Source organism: Salvelinus fontinalis, chromosome 32 (assembly GCF_029448725.1).
Source record: "Salvelinus fontinalis isolate EN_2023a chromosome 32, ASM2944872v1, whole genome shotgun sequence".
Classification (NCBI taxonomy): Eukaryota; Metazoa; Chordata; class Actinopteri; order Salmoniformes; family Salmonidae; genus Salvelinus; species Salvelinus fontinalis.
The window spans coordinates 17,299,982-17,317,350 of record NC_074696.1 but is presented as its reverse complement, the minus strand read 5'-3'; the positions used below and the strand labels follow the sequence as shown (position 1 = coordinate 17,317,350).

Genomic DNA, 17,369 nt, shown 5'->3' with positions numbered 1-17,369 from the left:
ACTTTGAGGGGGTGAATAGTTATGCACGCTCAAGTTGAGTAGTTATGCACACTCAAGTTTTCAGTTTTTTTGTCATGTTTCTTGTTTGTTTCACAAGAAAAAGTATTTTGCATTTTCAAATGTTGTGTAAATCAAATGATACAAACCCCCCAAAATCTATTTTAATTCCAGGTTGTAAGGCAACAAAATAGGAAAAATGCCAAAGGGGGGAGAATACTTTTGCAAGCCACTGTAGTGCACTACATAGGGGATAGGGTGCCATTGTGGATGCAGGCCTAGTCTCAACGTGCGAGAGAATGAGTGGATATCATATGAAACACCTGCATAGAGGGAACGTGTTTGTGAACCATTGCTTGCTGACAATTTCCTGCATTTCTCATATATTCCATTTGATACTCCAGATTTGACATGTAGTTGGATATTAATTGACAGCATGGACAAAGAACTGTCAGAATATGTCACATATACTTTATTCTTCATCAAGAGCAAGAAAAGAACCAACTTTATATGGATGATGCTATCTAACTTATTTTTTTGAAAGACAGATTGTTCAGATATTGATTGTTGTTGTTGTTGTTGTTGTTGTTGATATGCATGTGCCCACCACTCACCAGCCCATCTCTTTTCTCTTTGTTTCCCTGCAGGCGGACCCCCAGGGGCAGGACATAGCCATCCGGCCCTTCCTGGAACACTGTGAGAACACACACATGACCATTTGGCTGGGGATTGTCTACGCTTACAAGGGCCTGCTTATGGTGAGTAAGGAGAGAGACTGTGGTGTGTCTGTGTGTGCGCGTGTGCGTGTGCACGTGCACGTGTGTGTGTGCGCGCATCCATCGATACCTACAAAGTCCTACTCATGGTTAGGGAGGTAGTCTGTGAGAAGCAGGGTTAGAAGAGGTGGGGGCTGTTATCTTCATCAACACACTCCAACATGTGTATGCCATGGTCATGGTTTAATGATAGAGAGTTCACTAGCAAGTTCTCTGCCACACCCAAAGCACACATATGTTAAATATATCTCAAATCAAATCAAAGTTTATTTGTCACGTGCACCGAATACAACAGGTGTAGATCTCACAGTGAAATGCTTACTTACAGGCTCTAACCAATAGTGCAAAAAATAGGTGTGTGTGCGTGCGTGTAGGTAAGTAAAGAAATAAAACAACAGTGAAAAAACATTTGAAAAGAACAATAGCAAGGCTATAGACACCTGTTAGTCAGGCTTATTGAGGTAGTATGTACATGTAGGTATGGTTAAAGTGACTATGCATATATGATGAACAGAGAGAATTTTTGTTGTCCCGTTGGTAGGATATTCGTGATCGTACCTCGTCTAATTTATTGTCCAATGATTGCACGTTGGCGAGTAATATTGACGGTAACGGCAGCTTTCCCACTCGCCTTCTGCGGGTCCTGACGAGGCATCCGCCTCTTCGTGCTCTGTACCTGCGTCGCTTCCTCTTGCGAATAACTGGGATGTCGACCCTGTCGGGTGTTTGGAGAATATCGTGTGAGTCTTGCTTGTTGTTAAAAAAATCTTTGTCTAATCCGAGGTGAGTGATCGCTGTCCTGATATCCAGAAGCTCTTTTCTGCCGTAAGATACGGTTGCAGAAACATTATGTACAAAATATGTTACAAATAATGTGAAAAAAAACCCACATAATAAAACAATTGGGTGGACGCCCAAAAAAATGCTGCCATTTCTTCCGGCGCCATTTTAATATCTGTGTCTACATACATGTTTGTTAGATGTCGATTTCATCAGGTATAGAGTAAATTGTATTATTCTATCTGAATACCGGGGTATGAATACCGGGGTATGAATACCGGGGTATGAATACCGGGGTATGAATACCGGACTTTGCATTAGTGTATAAATGTGAAACTGGGTTCGTTGATAGATTACCGACAATGAATTTGTCCTTATTAAAGACACCAGAGAAAGAGAACTATGACTGTTCTCTCCCCAACTATATAAGAGTGCTACCATTCTGTAGTGACTAGGTTCCTCATGAGGTGAGCCCCTCACTGCCACCCCCTTGTGTGTGTGTGTGTGTGTGTGTGTGTGTGTGTGTGTGTGTGTGTGTGTGTGTGTGTGTGTGTGTGTGTGTGTGTGTGTGTGTGTGTGTGTGTGTGTGTCACACACACCATGCCTCCAAGCAGAGCTCCCAGTGACGTAGTTCACCGAGCCCCTCCAGAAGCCCAGGGTTTCTAAATGAAATGTGACATCTTTGAAAACGTTCTTCTTCCCTTCGGCTGGCGTGTTTGAATACCTTAACTTAACTAGCCTAGACTGTAAATAATTCAGCCTGTAAGTCCACTTTAAGTCCAGAGAGAACAGACAGAGGGAGAGAGATGATTAGAGAGAGGGTGGGATGAGGAAGGGAGTGAGAGAGGGATGTGGGCTAGAGAGAAGGAAAGAGGGATGAAGCCAAAGAAGGGGGAGATCACGGGGACAGAAAGAAAGAAAAATAGAAAGAATAGACAGAGGGATAGCACAGGGACAGAAAGAACAAGAGAAGAGCCAGAGGGAGAGCACATGGATAGAAAGAGAAACGAGACAGAGGGAGAGCACAGAGACAGAAGGAAAGAGAGAAGAGACAGAGGGAGATCTTAGAGACAGATAGAAAGAAAGAAGAGACAGAGGGAGATCACAGGGACAGATAGAAAGAGAGAAGAGACAGAGGGAGAGCACAGAGATAGATAGAAAGAGAGAAGAGACCGAGGGAGAGCACAGAGACAGATAGAAAGAGAGAAGAGAGAGGGAGAGCACAGAGACAGTTATAAAGAGAGAAGAGACAGAGGGAGAGCACAGAGATAGATAGAAAGAGAGAAGAGACAGAGGGAGAGCACAGAGACAGATAGAAAGAGAGAAGAGAGAGGGAGAGCACAGAGACAGATAGAAAGAGAGAAGAGACCGAGGGAGAGCACAGGGACAGAAAATTAGACACATGGGGTGACAGACTTCAAAGTTCTTGTGTCTGAGACAAAACTGGGACATGACAACAGTAGGTGCAGCAGCTGAGCGTTGAGTCATCATCTCTCTATGGCACACACACACACACACACACACCTATTCATCATCTGTGACGACTGCTCCTGTAATGCTGCTACATGTCATTTTAGTTTAAGACTCATTAACACTTCAATAAAACTATCCCACTCAACAGTGCTTAACTCCTACATTATTCATTAGATTGTTGAGAGACACTGACGTTCTGTTCTGGAGTACTCCATGAAGTGAACACTCTCAGAAAAGAACCCATTTATGACCCCAAAATCAAAAGCCTTTCTAAGTTTACATTCAATTCTGCTGTCTGCTTTAGGGTGCTGTAGGTCACGTTAGATGGTATGATTCATGTATTTTGTGTACATAATGAGCTGTCTCTATATCACGACTGAATTCTGACTACTGGACATATTTTACAATAGCTATATACCGTACTAGGCCTATACAATACATCCATGTTTATCTTTTATTCTCTCCCTTCTGTTTTCTTTTTACCTCTCCTCTTCTCCTGCCTTCTCCTCCTCTCCTATTCTTCTCTCCTCTCCTCCTGCCATCTCCTCCCCTCTCTTCTGACTTTCCTGTTTCTCTCCTCTCATCCTACTGTCCTATTCTCCTCTCTCTCCTCTCCTCTCCTCTTCTCTATTCCAACCCTTCTGTCCTATCCTCTCCCTTCTCCTCCAGTTGTTTGGTTGTTTCCTGGCCTGGGAGACGAGGAACGTGAGCATCCCGGCCCTGAATGACAGCAAGTACATCGGGATGAGTGTGTACAACGTGGGCATCATGTGTATCATCGGGGCGGCCGTGTCCTTCCTCACGCGAGACCAGCCCAATGTGCAGTTCTGCATCGTGGCTCTGGTCATCATCTTTTGCAGCACGATCACTCTCTGTCTGGTGTTTGTGCCAAAGGTAAGGACAACAGGAAATAGCAGTGTCACTTCCTGTCCATCCAAGGGGCATGAACTGTAGAACAAACTATACTGAACAAAAATATAAATGCAACATGAACAGTATTGGTTCCATGTTTCATGAGCTGAAATAAAACATTCCAGAAATGTTCCATATGTGTAAAAAGCTTATTTCTCTCAAATGTTGTGCACAAATGTGTTTACATCCCTGTTAGTGAGTATTTCTCCATTGCCAAGATAATCAATCCACTTGACAGGTGTGGCATATAAAGAAGCTGATTAAACAGCATGATCATTACACAGGTGCATCTTGTGCTAGGGACAATAAAAGGCCACTTTAAAATGTGCAGTTTTGTCACACAACACAATGCCACAGATTTCTCAAGTTTTGAGGGAGTGTGGCTGGGAATGGCTCCCTAGTGGGTGTGCTCCCTCCCAGGTCTGTGCCCCTGCCCAGTCATGTGAAATCCATCAATTAGGGCCTACGGATTTCCTTACATGAACTGTAACTCAGTAAAATCATTGAAATTGTTGCATTATGCGTTTATTTGTTTGTTCAGTATAGATTCAACCACTAAGAGTACTCTCAGAAAGTATAATGTTAATGATTATATGAACTACTTTACCTTGTATTTAAAACATTCAAATGTGAGTGAGTAAGTGTAACATGATACCAGAGGAGGAATGGGATGTGACACTTTAACCTGTCCTTCTAAGCCACTCTTCTTTATTATAACAACTTGCAGTTCATCACGATGAGGACCAATCCGGACGCTGCCACTCAGAATCGGAGGTTAAAGTTCAATACGAACCAGAAGAAAGAGGACTCCAAGATGTCCACGTCAGTGACGAGTGTGAACCAGGCCAACACGTCCAGACTGGACGGCCTGCAGACCGACAACCACCGCCTCCGTATGAAGATAACAGAGGTGACGTCATCGTGATGTTGTCTTGTGTCACGTCATGTTTCATGACGAGGGCAAGGAGTCATTTCCCACCACATGACCTGACCTGTTACCTACATTTAGTACCCAGAACTTTCCCTGGTCAACTTAACATGGTCAAAAAAACCTCCTGGCCCTGTTGATGAAGATCATTGTGACCAGATTGACACCCTGTTTTTTAGGATTTACTGTATCTAAAGTGTGCTATTTTTCATTGGTGAGAGTAACAGAGGTCACACCGTACACAAAATGTCCGCGCGCAAATTGATTTTGTCCCCCCACACCAAACGCGATCACGACACACAGGTTAAAATATCAAAACAAACTCTGAACCATATTAATTTGGGGACAGGTCGAAAAGCATTAAACATTTATGGCAATGTAGTTAGCTAGCTTGCAGTTACTAGCTAATTTGTCCTATTTAGCTAGCTTGCTGTTGCTAGCTAATTTGTCCTGGGATATAAACATTGAGTTGTTATTTTACCTGAAATGCACAAGGTCCTCTACTCCGACAATTAACTTCTCTGGGATATGTGGGACGGTAGCGTCCCACCTAACCAACAGCCAGTGAAATTGCAGGGCGCTAAATTCAAAACAACAGAAATCTCATAATTAAAATTCCTCAAACATACAAGTATTATACACCATTTTAAAGATAAACTTCTCGTTAATCCAGCTAAAGTGTCTGATTTCAAAAAGGATTTACGGCGAAAGCACACCTTGCGATTATGTTAGCTCAGTACATAGCCACAGAAAAACACAGCCATTTTTCCAGCCAAAGAGAGGAGTAACAAAAAGCAGAAATAGAGTTAAAATTAATGACTAACCTTTGATGATCTTCATCAGATGACACTCATAAGACTTCATGTTACACAATACATGTATGTTTTGTTTGGTAAAGTTCATATTTATATAAAAAAATCTGAGTTTAGGCGGGACACTACTGTCTCACTTGGCCAAAAGCCAGAGAAAATGCAGCGCGCCAAATTCAAATAAAATACTATAAAAATCAAACTTTCATTAAATCACACATGAAAGATACCAAATTAAAGCTACACATGTTGTGAATCCAGCCAACATGTCTGATTTCAAATAGGCTTTTCGGTGAACGCACACCAAACGATTATGTTAGGTTAGTACATAGCCACAGAAAAACACAGCCATTTTCCCAGCCAAAGATAGGAGTCACAAAAAGCAGAAATAGAGATAAAATTAATCACTAACCTTTGTTGATCTTCATCAGATGACACTCATAGGACACTCATGTTACACAATACATGTATGTTTTGTTCGATAATGTGCATATTTATATCCAAAAATCTGTTTACATTGACGCCATGTTCAGAAATGACTCCAAAATATCCAGAGAAATTGCAGAGAGCCACGTCAAATAACAGAAATACTCATCATAAACTTTGATGAAAGATAGATGTTTTACATAGAATAAATATACACTTGTTCTTAATGCAACCGCTGTGTCAGATTTCAAATTTTTTTACGGAAACAGCACACCATGCAATAATCTGAGACGGCGCTCAGATATAACAACATTTCTCCATGTTGGAGTCAACAGAAATACGAAATTACATCATAAATATTCCCTTACCTTTGATGATCTTCATCAGAATGCACTCCCAGGAATCCTAGTTCCACAATAAATCGTTGTTTTGTTCGATAATGTTCATTACTTATGTCAGAGTAGCTACTTTTGCTAGCATGTTTAGTACACATGTCCAAACGCTCGCGCAGATCCAGGCGAACGTCGGACGAAAACTTCAAAAAGTTTTATTACAGGTCGAATAAACTTGTCAAACTAAGTAGAGAATCAATCTTCAGGACGTTGTTATCATAAATATTAAATAACGTTCCAACCGGAGAATTCCTTTGTGTCTACAGAAGTAATGGAACGCAAGGCGATATCATTTGGAATGCGCATGACCAAGAACTGGCACTCTGCCAGACCACTGACTGAAACACCTCCCATCCGGCCCCACATCACAGTAGAGGCTTCATTCAACGTTCTACAGACTGTTGACATCTAACAGATCCATATCTTACTGGGATTTGAATAGGCGATGAGTTTAAAATCGACCAGCCTCAGAATTCTCACTTCCTGTTTGGATTTTTTCTCAGGTTTTTGCCTGCCATATGAGTTCTGTTATACTCACAGACAATAATAATAATAATATGGGCCTCCCGGGTGGGGCAGTGGTCTAGGGCACTGCATCGCAGTGCTAACTGCGCCACCAGAGTCTCTGGGTTCGCCCCCAGGCTCTGTCGCAGCCGGCCGCGACCGGGAGGTCCGTGGGGCGACGCACAATTGGGCTAGCGTCGTCCGGGTTAGGGAGGGTTTGGCCGGTAGGGATTTCCTTGTCTCATCGCGCTCCAGCGACTCCTGTGGCGGGCTGGGCGCAGTGCGCGCTAACCAAGGGGGCCAGGTGCACGGTGTTTCCTCCGACACATTGGTGCGGCTGGCTTCCGGGTTGGAGGCGCACTGTGTTAAAGAAGCAGTGCGGCTTGGTTGGGTTGTGCCTCGGAGGACGCATGGCTTTCGACCTTCGTCTCTCCCGAGCCCGTACGGGAGTTGTAGCGATGAGACAAGATAGTAATTACTAGCGATTGGATACCACGAAAATTGGGGGGAAAAGGGGTTAAAAAAATAAATAATAATAATAATAATAATAATAATAATAATAATATGCATATATTAGCATCTGGGACAGAGTAGGAGGCAGTTCACTCTGGGCACGCTATTCATCCAAAAGTGAAAATGCTGCCCCCTATCACAAAGAAGTTAATCCACACATAAAACGGTCAACCGAATCGTTTCTAGTCATCTCTCCTCCTTCCAGGCCTTTTCTTCTTTAGACTTTATATGGCGATTGGTATCTAACTTTCATAGTTACCACGACGACCGACTGAACTCAGTTCATCTTTCAATCACCCACGTTGGTATAACCAATGAGGAGATTGAACGTGGGTATCTGCTTCTATAAACCAATGAGAAGATGGGAGAGGCAGGACTTGCACCGCGTTCAGCGTCACAAATAGAACTGAATTCTATTTTAGCGCTTGGCAACACAGACGCTCGTTGGTGAGCAGAGCAATGTGGGTGCATGTTAGAGCCTGCCTTATCTCTATTAAGCCCTGTCTGTCAGTAGCACCATCTTGTCACAACTCTGCAATGTATCCTCCTTTCTACTTTCCTTTAAATGTACAATGTTTTGTGTCTTTGATGTTGAATGACATGAGGAGAAATCTCATGCCAATCACTTTTCCAGAAGTCTCTCTGTGATGCATTTCACTGTATCTACTCCCTTCTAGCAGTGTAAGAGTAGCCGCTGCCCTTCTAGTTGTTCCTAGAGCCACTCTAGAAGTACAATGGAGTTGAGTAGAAAATGTTTCTTTATGATCTGTCCTTGCTGCTTTTTTCCTATCACTGTTAATCAACTCTAATTTAACAATTGAACACTATTTTAACCCCTTAGCCCCTTTTAACACAATTGTGTCTATGCAGTTGGATAAGGAACTGGAGGAGGTGACCATGCAGCTGCAGGACACCCCAGAGAAGACCCCGTACATCAAGCAGAACCACTACGGAGACGTCAACAACATCCTCAGCATACGCAACTTTACCGACGGCAAAGGTGACATACCGCTGCTACTTATGTATACACTTCTACAGCATTACCTCCCACATTTAAACAGACACACTCTGTCAGCCTGGACTGCTGCTGACTCACACACTGTCTACACATGATTCTCTCTGAAGAGTTGAACACTATCTGTACACCTCATACAGTATATACAGCAAGCTTTTAATTGTTACTCCAGTTTCTTGTCTGCAAACTATGATACCGTACTGTGTGTTTGAGAGCTTCAGGTTCCTCGCTGTCCACATCACTAAGGATATATTATGGTCCACATGACAACACAGTCGTGAATAGGGCACGACAACACCTCTTCCCCCTCAGGAGGATAAAAAGAATTGTCATGGGACCTCAGATCCTCAAACAGTTCTACAGCTGCACCATCGAGAGCATACTGACTGGTTGTATCACCGCCTGATACGGCAACTGCTCGGCATCTGACCCCAAGGCTTTACAGAGGGTAGTGCGTACGGCCCAGTACATCACTGGGGCCAAGCTTACTGCCATCCAGGACCTCTATACTAGACGGTGTCATAGGAAGGCCCTAAAAATTGCCAAAGACTCCAGCCACCCTAGTCATAGACTGTTTTCTCTGCTGCCTCACGGCAACCGGTACCTGGGTGCCAAGTCTAGGTCCAAAAGGCTTCTTAACAGCTTCTACCCCCAAGCCATAAGACTGCTGAACAGTTAATCAAATGGCTACCCGGACTATTTGCATTGAACAGACTTTTGTACTGACTCTCTTGCACTGGCTCTATGCACACTCACTGGACTCTACCCACACACTCACTGGACTCTACCCACACACTCACTGGACTCTACCCACACACTCACTGGACTCTACCCACACACTCACTGGACTCTACCCACACACTCACTGGACTCTACCAACACACTCACTGGACTCTACCCACACACTCACTGGACTCTACCCACACACTCACTGGACTCTACCCACACACTCACTGGACTCTACCCACACACTCACTGGACTCTACCCACACACTCACTGGACTCTACCCACACACTCGCTGGACTCTACCCACACACTCGCTGGACTCTACCCACACACTCACTGGACTCTACCCACACACTCACTGGACTCTACCCACACACTCACTGGACTCTACCCACACACTCACTGGACTCTACCCACACACTCACTGGACTCTACCCACACACTCGCTGGACTCTACCCACACACTCGCTGGACTCTACCCACACACTCACTGGACTCTACCCACACACTCACTGGACTCTACCCACACACTCACTGGACTCTACCCACACACTCACTGGACTCTACCCACACACTCACTGGACTCTACCCACACACTCACTGGACTCTACCCACACACTCGCTGGACTCTACCTACACACACACTCACTGGACTCTACCCACACACACACTCACTGGACTCTACCCACAAACACTCACTGGACTCTACCCCTGCACACTCACTGGACTCTACCCCTGCACACTCACTAGACTCTACCCCTGCACACTCACTGGACTCTACCCCTGCACACTCACTGGACTCTACCCACACACTCACTGGACTCTACCCCTGCACACTCACTGGACTCTACCCCTGCACACTCACTGGACTCTACCCGCACACTCACTGGACTCTACCCACACACTCACTGGACTCTACCCACACACTCACTGGACTCTACCCACACACTCACACATACTACACTGACACTCCAACACACACACACACACTTCATACACAAAACACACACATGCATATTGATGCCACATACACACACTCACACATAGACACACCTTCACACCCTTCACATACAGTTGAAGTCGTAAGTTTACATACACCTTAGCCAAATACATTTAAACTCATTTTTCACAATTCCTGACATTTAATCCGAGTAAAAAGTCCCTGTTTTAGGTCAGTTAGGATCCCCACTTTATTTTAAGAATGTGAAATGTCAGAATAATAGCATGGAGAATGATTTGTTTCAGCTTTTATTTCTTTCATCACATTCCCAGTGGGTCAGAAGTTTACATACACTCAACTAATATTTGGTAGCATTGCCTTGAAATTGTTTAACTCGGGTCAATTTTTTTGGTTAGCCTTCCACAAGCTTCCCACAATAAGTTGGGTGCATTTTGGCCCATTGCTCCTGACAGAGCTGGTGTAACTGAGTCAGGTTTGTAGGCCTCCTTGCTCGCACACGCTTTTTCAGTTCTGCCCACAAATGTTCTATAGGATTGAGGTCAGGGCTTTGTGATGGCCACTCCAATACCTTGACTTTGTTGTCCTTAAGCCATTTTGCCACAACTTTGGAAGTATGCTTGGGGTCATTGTCCATTTGGAAGACCCATTTGCGACCAAGCTTTAACTTCCTGACTGATGTCTTGAGATGTTGCTTCAATATATCCACAAAATTTTCCTCCCTCATTGATGCCATCTATTTTGTGAAGTGCAACAGTCCCTCCTTCAGCAAAGCACCCCCACAACATGATGCTGCCACTCCGTGCTTCAAGGTCGGGATGGTGTTCTTCGGCTTGCAAACATCCCCCTTTTTCCTCCAAACATAACGGTGGTTATTATGGCCAAACAGTTCGATTTTTGTTTCATCAGACCAGAGGACATTTCTCTAAAAAGTACGATCTTTGTCCCCATTTGCAGTTGCAAACCGTAGTCTGGCTTTTTTATGGCAGTTTTGGGGCAGTGGCTTCTTCCTTGCTGAGCGGCCTTTCAGGTTATGTCGATATAGGACTCGTTTTACTGTGGATATAGATACTTTTGTACCTATTTCCTCCAGCATCTTCACAAGGTCCTTTGCTGTTGTTCTGGGATTGATTTGCACATTTCGCACCAAAGTACGTTCATCTTTAGGAGACAGAACGCGTCTCCTTCCTGAGCGGAATGACAGCTGTGTGGTCCCATGGTGTTTATACTTGCATACTCTTGTTTGTACAGATGAACGTGGTACCTTCAGGCGTTTGTAAATCGCTCCCAAGGATGAACCAGACTTGTGGAGGTCTACAATTTTTTTCTGAGGGCTTGGCTGATTACTTTTGATTTTCCCATGATGTCAAGCAAAGATGCACTGAGTTTGAAGGTAGGCCTTGAAATACATCCACAGGTACACCTCCAATCGACTCAAATTATGTCAATTAGCCTATCAGAAGCTTCTGAATCCATGACATCATTTTCTGGAATTTTCCAAGCTGTTTAAAGGCACAGTCAACTTAGTGTATGTAAACTACTGACCCACTGGAATTGTGATACAGTGAATTATCACTGAAATAATCTGTAAACAGTTGTTGGAAAAAATACTTGTGTCATGCACAAAGTAGATGTCCTAACCGACTTGCCAAAACTATAGTTTGTTAACTATAAATTTGTGGAGTGGTTGAAAAACGAGTTTTATTGACTCCAACCTAAGTGTATGTAAACTTCCGACTTCAACTGTATACACTGCTGGTACTCTGTTTATTATCTATCCTGATTGTCTAGTACCTTTTACCCCTACCTACATGTACATATTACCTAAATTACCTCAACTACCTTGTACCCCTGCACATTGACTCCTTGTATATAGCCTTGTTATTGTTACTATTTAAAAAATATTTTACACTGCATTGTTAGGAAAGGACTCATAGGAAAGCATTTCAAGGTAAAGTTGTGTTCGGCATGTGACAAATAACATTTGATTTGATTTTGATATCTTGATGACAACTACACCACAGTGCCTCTAGTGGTTCAGAACTACAGTAACCCAACCCCAAGTTTGCTGATTATTCAATGATAAGCTTCTGTTCAGAATGCAGGCTGACAGATGTATAATGGGTCAGTATATTCACCATAAGGATTCAGCCACTTCGTAGAGCAATCCACCACATCCATATCTCTGCCTGAGAATCCTCATCACTCCTCTAACTGTAGCCATCAGTATTCATGAGACTTCCTGGACTAAACGCTGTGAATGAGTGGCTGTTATGAGTACGACACAGTGTCAGCAGAGATTACAATCACAACTAAGCACGAGCAACACTTTCCGTAGACCATGAATATTCATCAGCACATGGTGTGGCCTGGTGGTGGTTGAGCGGTGGGGTTGACTGACACAAGGACCATGGCACCCATATTAGGAATTCCCTCAGTTGAATTCCCACAGTTGAACACGACAAAGTTTGGTCTGACAATTGAGGAATCTGTGGATGCCGTAGAGGCTCTGGAGAATAACACAGAACAAGGTTATTGCTCAGGAGGTAGTGACTTTTCACAGTAAATTGCACTTGCACTTTGACACCGTCCCACCGACACTTTTTTCAGAGGTGGGTTTATGCATTTTTTTTTATTTCAACAGGAATATACAGTGAATCGCTCACATGCAACCAAGTCCATATGAATCCATTATGTTATCTGCTACAGTAGCCTTATCTAAGAGAAAAGAAGTACAAGGAGGCATCTTTCTTCCATCAGAGGGAGGTTATTTTTATCAAAATAGTTTCCACCTCTTTAGATGCATATTGAGGACACAATGCCGTGGTGTGATCTTCGAATCAGGTTCATGTTATGCTTAGAGGTTCAAATCTGGGACAACTGAAAAGGAAGAAATTGACGCAAAAGGGGATCATTTCGGGCCTCTCCAGGTGCTGTTTGAAAGACTGATAAGGCTGTTGACTTTGATTCCAACCGTGTTCACACTCTCTGTCTGTCTCCCACGGCGATGCCTCTGTTCCCCCTGGACTGTAATATTTCCCACAACATCATGAAGCACAGCAGTCTCTCTCTCTCTCTCTCTCTCTCTCCATATCTCTCTCTCTCTCTCTCCATATCTCTCTCTCTCTCTCTCCATATCTCTCTCTATCTCTCCTCATTTCTCTCTATTCATCTCACTCTTGCCTCTCTCTCTTTCTCTCTCTTTCTCTTTCTCACACTCTATTTTTCTCACTGCCTCTTTCTCTCTCTCTCTATATCGCTCTTTCTCTCTCTCTCTCTCTCTTGCTCTCTGTCACTAACTACACTACCAGCATGTGTTGAACATGTGTAGAACAGAAGTGTTTTTTGTTTGTTAGGCCCTTTGATGTAATTCTCAACAGATATTGTATCAGACAATTGAAGCTGTAACAGACACATTAAGGTGTCTGAAGTCTTCGGTCAATATTTTCATACTTAACATTTATTTTTGAGAGAGTGCTTGACATGCATTGTGTTCCTTCAGTGGCCTTAGCTTCTCAGGTGTTTTATCTGAACTAAGGAGAGGGGACATACACAGTGGGGGGCATCCCAAATGGCACCCTATTCCCTATATAGCAGTGGTATTCAAACTTTTTTGCAAGAATATCTCACGACCCCACCACACCCCAAATCTAAGGGCACAACCTTAAAATCTGTACATTTTGATTTTACATCAACAAATAACCTTCAATTCATTCTAATTTCATTAAACCAATAAATACATTTACTCAATAACATTTAATTTTTCAACTTATCTTTCTCAGAAACATTTGTATATTCTCACTTACAATAATCTGCAATCTAATTTTTTGTGTGTACATTTTGGTTACCCCACTGCAGTTCCCCCATGACCCCAAACGTTGAATTCCACTGCCATATAGTGCATTACTTTTGGAGTCCTATCGGTTCCTGGTCAAAGGTAGTGCACTATACAGGGAGTCATTTTGTAGCATAGTGTTACAGTCTGTTTGCTGTGCCATCTCTCCGTGTCTTTGCAGAGGGGGAGAAATCGATACTGAAGAATCATCTTGAGCAGAAGCCTCAGGCTCAGTGGGGCTCCATGGACCCTTCCAGAATAAACAGAGGTCCTCTGGAGGATATCAACTCACCTGAACAGTGAGTTGTCCTCAAAACATCTCCCTTCTCCCTCCTCCTAATTAATTTTTTCTTCTTCCTGTTGACTTTTTCAACAAACTATTGTTACCACCAGCAGCACTGCATGGCAGTTGTTCTGGTACCAGCTCTGTCTGAGATCCCTAAAGATTGGAAAGCTGCCGGAGTCATCCCCCTCTTCAAAGGGGGAGACACTCTAGACCCAAACTGTTACAGACCTATATCTATCCTACCCTGCCTTTCTAAAGTCTTCGAAAGCCAAGTTAACAAACAGATCACCGACCATTTCAAATCCCACCGTACCTTCTCCAATATGCAATCTGGTTTCCGAACGAGTCATGGGTGCACCTCAGCCACGCTCAAGGTTCTAAACGATATCATAACCGCCATCGATAAAAACAATACTGTGCAGTCGTCTTCATCGACTTGGCCAAGGCTTTCGACTCTGTCAATCACAACATTCTTATCGGCAGACTCAACAGCCTTGGTTTCTCAAATGACTGCCTCGCCTGGTTCACCAACTACTTCTCAGATAGAGTTCAATGTGTCAAATCGGAGGGCCTGTTGTCCGGACCTCTGGCAGTCTCTATGGGCGTGCCACATGATTCAATTCTTGGACCGACTCTTTTCTCTGTATACATCAATCATGTCGCTCTTGCTGCTGGTGATTCTTTGATCCACCTCTACGCAGATTACACCATTCTGTATACATCTGGCCCTTCTTTGGACACTGTGTTAACAAACCTCCAGATGAGCTTCAATGCCATACAACACTCCTTCCGTTGCCTCCAACTGCTCTTAAATGCTAGTAAAACTAAATGCATGCTTTCAACCGATCGCTGCCCGCACCTGCCCGCCCGTCTAGCATCACTACTCTGGACGGTTCTGACTTAGAATATGTGGACAACTACAAATACCTAGGTGTCTGGTTAGACTCTAAACTCTCCTTCCAGACTCACATTTAACATCTCCAATCCAAAAATAAATCTGGAATCGGCTTCCTATTTCGCAACAAAGCATCCTTCACTCATGCTGCCAAACATACCCTCGTAAAACTGACTATCCTACCGATCCTTGACTTCGGCGATGTCCAACACTCTACTCAGCCAATTGGATGTAGTCTATCACAGTGCCATCGGTTTTGTCACCAAAGCCCCATATGCTACCCACCACTGCAACCTGTATGCTCTCATTAGCTGGCCCTCGCTTCATATTCGTCGCCAAACCCACTGGCTCCAGGTCATCTATAAGTCTTTGCTAGGTAAAGCCCCGCCTTATCTCAACTCACTGGTCACCATAGCAGCACCCGTAGCACGCGCGGCAGCAGGTATATCTCACTGGTCATCCCCAAAGCCAACACCTACTTTGGCCGCCTTTCCTTACAGTTCTCTGCTGCCAATGATTGGAACGAATTGCAAAAATCACTGAAGCTGGAGTCTTATATCTCCCTCACTAACTTTAAGCATCAGTTGTCAGAGCAGCTTACCGATCATTGCACCTGTACACAGCCCATCTGTAAATAGCCCATCCAACTACCTCATCTCCATGTTATTTATTTTTTTGCTCCTTTGCACCCCGGTATCTCTACTTGCACATTCATCTTCTGCACATCTATCACACATCTATCGCTAAATTGTAATTATTTCACCACTATGGCATATTTATTGCCTGACCTCCCTAATCTTACTACATTTGCACACACTGCATATAGATGTTTCTATTGTGTTATTGACTGTACGTGTGTTTATCCCATGTGTAACTCTGTGTTGTTTTTGTCGCACTGCTTTGCTTTATCTTGGCCAGGTCGCAGTTGTAAATGAGAACTTGTTCTCAACTGGCCTACCTGGTTAAATAAAGGTGAAATTAAATAAATGAAAAAAAGATGGACCAATATAAGATCCCAATCATCTTTCTTTACACACACACTATTTTACTATTCTTGTGGGGACCAAACAATTGATTCCCATTACAAATCCTATTCTCTAGCCCCTAAACCTAACCCTAAAAGACCTGGGCAGAAAATGTTTGTATTTTGTAGTTAATTTGAAAATACCAACTTTTTAAATACTTGAGGTAGTCGAATATAATTTATATAGAGTTTCAACTAAAAGGCAACTATTTTATATTCAAATACAGGTCTCAGAAAAACAAAGAATATTTGAAAGTTTTTTGAATAACTCAGTAAACCAAACAATGTTTGAAGGAATTTGAATACAAAAAAAATATACTTGATGGCTGCCAAATATCTGAAGAACCAAAAACTACAACAGTTAGTTGAATTAGTCAAAATTATATGATCATAAGCACATGGTTTGGAGGGGATGTGAATCTTAATATAGCCTGTATCCTAGAATTAAATATATGAGGGATTTGGAATCCTCAAATTACAGTAAACCATGTTTGCAGCTTCAAAAGAACAAACAAATATATTTTTATAATGTGTGACATAAGGTAGTACAGTAACACTTGACACCAGCCATACCTGGTGTCAAAGTGGTTTCTGTATAGCACTTTGTGACATCGGCTGATGTAAAAAGGGCTTTATAAATAAATATGATTGATTGATGGATGATAGCATTCAAGTGACTTTCAAAAATATTTTTCTTTAGGAATTGCAATAATCTATCTACTACTACTACAAAGGTAGATCATTCAAGTGATGTTCACCATGTTTAAAAAAAAATGTGTAGTAACTCTGTGCTTATAACAATTGCAACATTGTTGTTACGTAGGACTTTGAAATGTCTTTATAATTGCATAATAATGTTATTACGTAAGTGTAATGAAGAACTATTCCTATGTAGCAGTGTTACCTTTCCTTTCTTGCCTCCAGACTGTAGTCAGAGCAGCTCAGGGTAGCCTTCACTTGCTAGCTCCAGGGCCAGAGCAATTTACGGATGCTCTGGGGTAATTCCCACATTTGGGGATCTTATCCGCTGCTAATGACGAGTTAGTCTGGAATTCCTCTGAAGTAGTTGACATGTTTATTAAACTTGTAGACCATGTGAGGTAGTCTGAATGGCAAAAT

The 17,369-nt window shown here is 43.0% G+C and overlaps 1 protein-coding gene across 2 annotated transcripts in view; it reads left to right on the top strand.

The window, feature by feature from the left end:
* The window catches only part of LOC129830813 (gamma-aminobutyric acid type B receptor subunit 2-like), a 415,909-nt gene that overhangs the window by 377,969 nt on the left and 20,571 nt on the right, over nt 1–17,369 (top strand). For both annotated transcript variants that reach the window (XM_055893565.1, XM_055893566.1), the window contains exons 14-18: nt 645–755; nt 3,696–3,920; nt 4,666–4,848; nt 8,381–8,510; nt 14,227–14,344. In XM_055893565.1, coding sequence (XP_055749540.1) covers nt 645–755; nt 3,696–3,920; nt 4,666–4,848; nt 8,381–8,510; nt 14,227–14,344 — 767 coding nt within the window. The remainder of the gene's footprint in view (nt 1–644; nt 756–3,695; nt 3,921–4,665; nt 4,849–8,380; nt 8,511–14,226; nt 14,345–17,369) is intronic.